The 8356-nt window shown below is 40.0% G+C and overlaps 1 protein-coding gene and 1 long non-coding RNA gene across 2 annotated transcripts; both read left to right on the forward strand.

The window, feature by feature from the left end:
* The first annotated feature begins 384 nt into the window (after positions 1-384).
* On the forward strand, positions 385-2051 carry LOC109203032 (uncharacterized). Its single transcript, XR_002063001.2, has 2 exons — positions 385-1852; positions 1935-2051. It is a non-coding gene; the product is annotated as an uncharacterized LOC109203032 (long non-coding RNA).
* A 1774-nt stretch (positions 2052-3825) lies between these two features.
* Positions 3826-7017, forward strand: LOC102075609 (uncharacterized). Its single transcript, XM_005470553.4, has 4 exons — positions 3826-4217; positions 4928-4982; positions 5201-5254; positions 5715-7017. Exons 1-4 carry the CDS (start codon positions 3981-3983, stop codon positions 6104-6106), a joined length of 738 nt encoding a protein of 245 aa, XP_005470610.1. The 5' UTR covers positions 3826-3980; the 3' UTR covers positions 6107-7017.
* Positions 7018-8356: the final 1339 nt, after the last annotated feature.

The raw sequence follows: 8356 nt of genomic DNA on the forward strand, positions 1-8356 counted from the left end.
GGCCAATCAGAAGTCTAGAAGCCTCGGTGGGAAATAGTAAACAAAGATGGGTCATAGAAGCAGAACCGAGTCCTATGTGTGGAGGGACAGTAACTGTGTGTGTATATGTAAGCATTTAAACACTGCAGAGAGTAAAATTAACAGTAACAGTATTGTAGAAATTCATTTCACCGAAACAATAACGTGGCGCACAGTGTGATGTTAAAAAAGGCGCACACCTTTGACGCTGCGTTTTCTCCGATTTCCTCGTCCACACGTAAATGCAAAACCGGAGTTTTTGAAAATGTCCACCCTGGCAGGCGTTTTTAAAAATCTCCGTTGTCAGTGACCGAAAACGCTGTTTACGTGTGGACGAAAGGTGCAAACGCATAGAAAAATCTGCGTTTTCAAAAATACCCAGGTACGTGTGGACGTAGCCCAAGAAAAACCGAAATCCGTCTCTTCAAGCCATGTGAGAATATTCAGTCTGTGTCTGGGGCAGCAGCAACAAAAGGAAACACAGGAAGAAGGTGCTGTGTTCTGGACTGTTGGAGAACAGAGTTTATGTTCATTGCACAGCTTGTTGCTTGTCCTGCAGACCTTTACACATCTGGTTCAGATCGGGCTCAGATCACATTCAGACCATAAACAAAGCACTGTGGAGTTCATCTGGAAATGCACCAAGACTACCACCTCCAAAGGGTCTCAGGGCGGTTGTTTTGGTCCATACCTGAGTGAGATTACTCTGTTCACACTTGCACTAACCAGCTGCACCAAGAGAGAAAACAAGAGAGAGTTCAATTTCAACTGCAGACATGAAAGCACCCTTAGAGTAATCTAGTCCAGTGCTATTCTTGGGCAGGGAGGTATTTTGTGGGAGCTAGTGTCACTCTATCCTCTCCTCTCACAATAATACTGAACATTTGTTCCTAATCTCGTCCACATTTGAAGTTTCAAATTATGTCACCTGTAAGGTGAATCTGGATATATGACACAGGCATATCATGACAGATACTACAACACAAGGCCCCATGTCTCCCAAACAGCATCTGCTAAGACTAATAATTAAATAAAAATTATAACTAATAATTTCTCAAACTAACCCAGATTAGGTCCATAAAAAACCTAATTTGAGCATTTTAACAGTCAGTTAATAGTAACACCTAACAAAAAAGAGAAAATTAACAAATTTACTCAAAGATACGCCCGTTTTACAGAGGTAGCTTACTCTCATAGCTGCACCACTAAACCATTAGATATTGTTTTGTGGTGAAAAAACCCCTTAAACTACCCAGGAGTCCCTGTATCATAGATATATTTAGTCTCTTAACACCCAGGCTTCTATTAGAGTCATAGCATAACAATTACAACAGTTACAACAAGCAGCAAAAGTCCCTGAGAGGTGCATAATAACTGAACACAAACGCTACCCTCACAGTTTTTTAAAACAAACAAATCCTAAAGAATTTCGGGGTGTGGCAGAACACAGTATTTTCCAGGAGAGGCAGCTCCCTTCAGGCAATACCAGCGTAACTGTGTCATTACTATGACTTAGATCAAGCCACACATGGGTGGAATGCAGAAGTACAGTTCATATGATTGCCAAGGTGTCATGGTCCCCGTACCTCGCCGGCTGACAACAGTCAGGCGCTATGTGTGTTGTTTATTCTCTTCTCTTGCACCTGCTCTCTCTTTCTTTCTCGTCCTCTCCCTCTCTCTCTTTTCCCTGCCGAGGCGGAGCTCAGTATGGGCTCCCGCCTCTGGCCCACGCACCTGGGGATGATCAGCACACCTGCCGCTGATTACCAGAATTAGAGTCCTACTTAAGATGGCGAGTCTGCTCTACTCGTCGCTGGATCGTTGAGCCATCAGCGTCAGTCGCCCTGCACTCTGCAAAGTTTTGCTCGTGAGTACGTCTGAACCAGGAGACTAACTGTTTCTCTGTCTGTATATAGATTCCCCCCGGACCCGTTTCCCGGTGCACTGTGATTGAACGTGAGCAAGAGTGGTTGAGGAAAGAAGAGGAGCTGTGTGTGTTTGCGAGAGCTGTATGGAAATCTCCCCTCCCTGGACTCCTGCCCCTTTCACTCCCGGACCCTGGAACCCCGGCCCCTTTTCCCCAGACACCGTTGTATATATTTCACTGTGGAGAACACTGTAAATAAATTCACTTTTGGTTTGAAGGAACTTGTGGTCTGCGCCTGAGTCCGCTCTGCTAATCGTGACACAAGGCCTAAGGTTATCCAATCGACCGACCTGTTGGTGGTTTGATGTTTGGGCAGGTATGCACCAACCTGCATATGAGATGTCTGAGATAATGACTTAGGAGGACTCATAGATAACTTTTGAATCAAACTGAAATCATTTTTAGCAAAGATGGTAAGGATCCCTTTAGACCCCTGTTAGACGTCTACTCAACAGGAAGCTTCTCAGTGGATGAACACAATGAATTCAAGTCTTCAATAGCCTGAAAAGACAGCAAGAGAGCATTTGGAACGGATCCATATTATGACTGTCTTTTGTTGCATCATCTTTATGGGGTTTTTTTTTCAGTTTGCTTTTTCATTTTTCATTCTGTAAAGACATTTTCAGCTCTCTGTTCCAAAAATTGTATAAACAGCAGTGGACACTAACTAAATCCTAACCCTAAGAGGGTCACTAATGACAAAGCAGATGTTGAGAGCTTTGAAAAAGGCGTGTGTGTTTGCATTTTTTAAACAGTGTGGTCTGTGGACTGGTAGTTAGAGTACTTTTCTAAATAATCATTACTAACAGCCTCATTCACCCAACAACAAACATATCAGTGCAATGCTTTTTATTTAATGCCTGAGCACCTTGCGTAACACACACACACACATATCTGGGACAACCCAGGGTTCAGTAGCCAAGGACATTTATGCTGACTGAATCATCAACTTTCCAATTAATAAATAACCTACTCTACCTCCTGGGCCTTCCTTCACTTGTTACTTGTGAACCAAAGTGAAACTCATTTTAGCATAGATGGTTATGAATCATTTGGACGTGTAATCAGGTTGTATTCAGTCTTTGCAGTAGCCTTTAAAAGCAGCTTATCAAATAGTGGATGCTATCAAAACCCAAACTCTACCCAGAACCAGTTAGGTTTGAAAATTTTTTAAAAGTGCCCTTTTGAAATGGGGTGATCTAGACTTTCACATTTGAAATATAAGCCTTTTTAATCTTGATGTCTGTGTGTTATTTATCTGTCTGATAACATAGACTGCATAAAGTCTTTGCAAAACCATGAAAAAACAACTTATCATCTGTGACTTTTTAACCACTTGTTGGGTTTAGTTTTAGTTTTTTTATAGACTAGAAGGCATTACCTATTAAATCATATAAATTTATTTTGGCATCATTTTCATGTTCCAATTAGGCAAACAAGTATACACAAAGGAGCAACCCTACCCTGTTCTGTAGATGAGATTAAAAAAAAAACCAAACAAACATCTGTTTTAGATGTAATGTAATAAACTTTCACTTTTTAATCCGGTTTAATCTCTTTAAGATCTGACAGTTATGTATCATTTAGACATCTGTTAAACCACCGATGAACAGAAAACTGGAGTAGGCAAAGGACTGGAATGAATTCCAGCCTTAAAAAAGACATTGGCAGACTTTTTTTCTTTTACGACTGCATGTCTAGGCAAAGAGAGACTCTTGTTTAGCACAACAGGCTGAGTCATAAATGTGAAAAAAAAATCTTTTGACTTGTTGGAATCAGATGAGGAAACAAGCTGAATGTAAAGAGCAACACATGACACACATTAACCGGACTCCAGTCCAGTGAACGTGGGTCAGTGTGGGAAGTGGTGTATGCTCCTCCTCACTCTCTCTCCTCTCCCTTCCTATCTGCATGAAAAGACAGATGAGGTAATTCCAGTTTTTTTGGTGTAGGCGTTTAGCTGCTATAAGAGTGTGTGCATGTATCAGTCAGAAGCAGCTTTATTCCTAGACCAGTCTCTCTTGGTGAAGGCATTATGGGACAGAGAGTGATGGGACCCACCGTACCTGCTGGGGCTGCCTGCGGGGATGCTTTGATAAGTGTAACCCCAGACGAGTCTGTGCTGATCCTCATAAATCACTGCCGGGACATGAAGAGGCAGGAGGCGAGGCTCCGGCTTATCACTCTGCTCCTTCTGCTCGGCTGTGCTGCACTGTTTGTTTACAGCACGTGTGCTAATTTAGGGCAGCATGGAAAATCGAGCAGACACGGGGTGAGTTCTTTTTTCCTTGGAGAGCTTTAGTCTGTCTGAAGCAGTGATGTGACAGACTTACCTTAGCAGGAATGTTTACCGTAATTCTATCAAGCTTTTTTGCATTGCACTTAAATCACAAACTTATTTAGGACCGATTGTGCTGTCTAACTTGTCTGATAAAGTCCACTCATACAGACATTGATAGATGTGCCCAGATTGTGGTATTTTATTTTGTGGTGCTATATTGTTGATTGCCGTGTGTGAGCCCTTCATGACAGATTTTATTTTAATGGTAAGGAAACTGTACTTACAGTTGTGGCTGGTATCACTGAAAACACGAGAGCTGATTGTTTTGATTTGCGCCCGATCCCTCTGAGCAACATTCCTGTGATTCTTGTGCTCCCTGCATTCGAGTTTCTAGTATTTCAGCTTCTTGGCAGACAGTTATGCATGTTTTGCTCCAACAACTGTGTGTTGCTGATTTTTTATTAATGTTTTTTTAACTGTAGTGTTAAACACATGTTCGTCAGTAAAATTCATTTTTACGAGCACAAGCCTGCCGTGGGCTCTTTTACTTACAGGTCAACATAGTTTAATGAATTTTGTGTTGCTGGACATAAATTTTCAAATTTTTGTGTGAATACAAATTTTTAAAAACAGACCATCCATGTCTGCAAAGCTCTACACGACTCAAGGTTTTATTAAAGTTAATTCTCCTTTATTCACAGAGTGCAGAAGACCAAACTCCAGCCTACTCAAAGCAAGAGAGAGGGTGCCCTGAAGGTATGTCATGTCTTTTACTCTATTTTTGATTATATGTGTTGTTACTGGGAATGCATTTATTTCAAGCTGCTCTGCTCTCCAGTCTTTTTTTGGCTAATCTCTTCAGCTGTACTCGAAAGAACACACTCACACTTGTGTTTGCTTTATGTAAACACTTTCTCAAAGATCTTTTAACAAGGGAAAACAACTAATTTCAGTTTCTCTCTTTTTCTGTCTAGCTCCACATGCAGAAACTGTTCAAAGGAAAGCGGAAACAGAGAAAATTCATCTCCGTAAGTGTCTCATGTTAGTTTACACTGTCTATGTTGTGCTTTCCATGTGTTCATAGGTAACTGTGTGAGGTATTAAAGAGCTCTCAGAGGGATATGAACAAATCCTTAATTACACGCAATTATAGATTATAGAATTATAGCTATAGATTGAGTGGGAGACTCCAGCTGTGCATAAGTACTTGAAAATCTGCAGCATGAAAAGCTGGAAAATACTTAAAGTCTAGACGAGCCTCAAAACAAATAGAAACACAATAGAAAAGGTTGTGGTGTTTTGTCAGAATTCGAATCTTTATTGTCATTATGCTTTAAGAACAACAAAAATTGTATGCAAACCCGTTCAGTGCAAGTGAAAAGAGCACACTTTTAAGAAAAACAAAAAGGATACAAATACAATAAATTAAAAAAGAATCTCAGGATGTGAGTGATTCAGTGACTCACAGGCTGATATCCTCTCTTGCAGAGTCTACAGGCAAGACTAATGGATCTTACATCACGTGGACTCCTATGTGGGGGAAAATGAACTACGACAAAGAGAAGAATGCCATTGTGATTCCCACGACTGGTATCTACTTCATCTACCTGAGGTTTACTTTAAGGTGTGATGATGATGTGGAAAAGGCAGAATTCCGGAAACTCCATATACAGCTGCAGCGCTGGAGTGAAGCATATGGTAGAGTCACTACAGAACTGGATGCCTGGGAGAGTGTCAAGTGTCAAAAAGAGTCAAAAGACTACCAGACCTTGTTTGTGGGGCAGCTTTTTGACCGGTTAGAGGGAGAATTCTTGAGCGTGAAAGTCATAGATGGCTACAACCTGATCAAGACGTCCTTTTTTGGCGCTTTTCTCCAATAATTGGTGTACGTGATCATTGTCTCATTCTTAATGCATTTACTTTTTAAGTTAATATAACTTGGTGTTCTATAGGGTTAGGGTTGTGTTTGGTTTGGTTTTAGCCACATGCTAATTAGGCTAATTTCCAGAATCGAGACAAGTTTGCCTTTCAGATGTATTATCGTATATTCAATGAGGCCCCATAATTTGAAGGGCATGTTAATTGCATCCCAACCCTAGATGGGTCACTGATAACCTGGTGGATGTTAAGGTTAAAATTTAAACAGTTGTATGCTCTATATTTTTAATCCTGGAACTTAAAGTGCCCTTATGCAAGCCCCTCAGTTCGTCCTGAACCATCCAGTTTGGGGTTTCAGTGTTTCTTTGTGGTTCAAGAGGCAGGTGCTCCACATAAGGGTAATTTCATTTCATCAGCTTTAAAGACTGAGCATACAAAATGTGTGTGTGTGGTTATTGTTTTAAATTTGCACTGAAAAATGGTTTAAAATATTTAAAGAGAGAAAATTGTTTATTTATTTTCAGATTACCCACTCATTTATCAATCTTACATGTTTATCCTAAGTTCCAGTTTGTTATCCCAGCCATTGCCATGTACTTTAGCATGAGATGCTACTGTTGTTTAGTTCTCTTGTTAGTCTTGCATCAGCCTTTTAAATAAACCTCTTAGATTTTTCATACATCCCTAATAACTTTTGTAAGTCTTTGAGTGTGTGTGTGTGTGTGTGTGTGTGTGTGTGTGTGTGTGTGTGTGTGTGTGTGTGTGTGTGTGTGTGTTCAAAAGCCTAACAGGCATATGTTAATGTTTAAAGAAGCCACCAGACCAGATATAAACAGACAGGTTTTTGTATTGCTTGTACTCAGGGACGCTTTGGGAAACAAATGAAACTCTACTAATAAAAGCACAAAACATACTGACGCTTGTCTCTTGCTTCTTATTTTATTCATATTGTATTGTTAGTCTCATAGTGGTGATTTTCACACTGCATTTTTTGGATTAAATGACTTTAACCAGATATTTGTTGATTAAATATGCTACATTTCTGGATGCTTCTGGCAGGCTACACTACAAAGGTTTTTTCTTATTATAACTGTTTTTAGTAGACTGCCTGTATTAATCCTTGTGTCAGATTTGTGAATTCATTCACTGACTTTCATCTGCTTATGTAATAGTAAACTTGATGAAACTTGGAAGTGGGAGGAGGGAAATTGGAGAAAGCAGGAGTAACAACAACAGGATGGGGCAACCTCTTAAACTGAGGTTAGTCACCTCAGTTTAAGAGCTAAAAATACATACTGAGTCAATAAATATAATGAAGTGATGTGTGGGAGCTGATGACATGAAATGTCAAATGATGGCGAGCCTTTGAATCGTGAGATAATGGCACGATTCACTCATATAAACATGAAGCTACACTTCAAGCTGAGGAAATTCCTCTGTGTGAGTAATTCGTTTATCCACACCCTCTTGCATCACAACTTTTCTACAGTAGCCTGGAGGGTTTTGAGCTTTACAGTGAATAACTGATGGCAGCAATGATGCAGCTCTATTTATTATTAGTAACTTTCCTGTTTGACCTGAGGAACAACAGAGTAAAAGCTTTAAAAGGCAACACTACCTTAACCTGGTCTTTTATAGAAACGCACCTCCAACAACATGAACAGATACAGCTTAGAGGGATTATCAATGTTATTTCTTTATAAAAATCAGCCTGGTAAAAGGTTGGAATTAATTCCAAGTATTTTCCTAAAGAAAAGTGGATAAGGCCATCTTCAGGCTGCAAGAAAAAGGCAGAGACCATCAGATTTTTGTACTTCAAGGAGGTTTACACTGACAGTAATACAGAGGAAAGCTCAACAAGCACTTAGCAACACTGGGATGGAAAAACTCACTTTAACAGGAATAAAACTTGCAGAACCACGCTCAGGGAGTGGTAGCTATCAGTCGTGACTAGTTGGGTTTCCATTATAAAACCCACATCCAGTATTCTAACAGCACTTCACTCTCAGGAGGAAGAGCCTGCAGGTTTCAATCACTGTGTGATTATACAGTAGTATGCATTTAATCATTAGGTATTATTGTAGGGTCTTTACCTTACAATAGTAGTGGCCTCAAGGTGTGTTATATTATGATTTGATGCTAAATAAATAAATCTGAACTGAATTGAGTTGAAACTGTAAAGTAGTTTTAAACTATGTTTTAAAAAGTGCTCCAGGCTGAGTCATGTCCTGTTCCAACAGCTCAAGTAGCTG

The sequence above is a fragment of the Oreochromis niloticus genome, linkage group LG7 (assembly GCF_001858045.2).
Source record: "Oreochromis niloticus isolate F11D_XX linkage group LG7, O_niloticus_UMD_NMBU, whole genome shotgun sequence".
In the NCBI taxonomy this organism is placed as follows: Eukaryota; Metazoa; Chordata; class Actinopteri; order Cichliformes; family Cichlidae; genus Oreochromis; species Oreochromis niloticus.

Coding starts and splice junctions, on each gene's coding strand:
- LOC102075609 (XM_005470553.4), top strand. CDS start 3,981: ATGGGACAGAGAGTGATGGGACCCACCGTACCTGCTGGGGCTGCCTGC. Junction 4,983..5,200: donor AGAGAGAGGGTGCCCTGAAG/GTATGTCATGTC, acceptor TTTTCTGTCTAG/CTCCACATGCAGAAACTGTT. Junction 5,255..5,714: donor AACAGAGAAAATTCATCTCC/GTAAGTGTCTCA, acceptor CCTCTCTTGCAG/AGTCTACAGGCAAGACTAAT.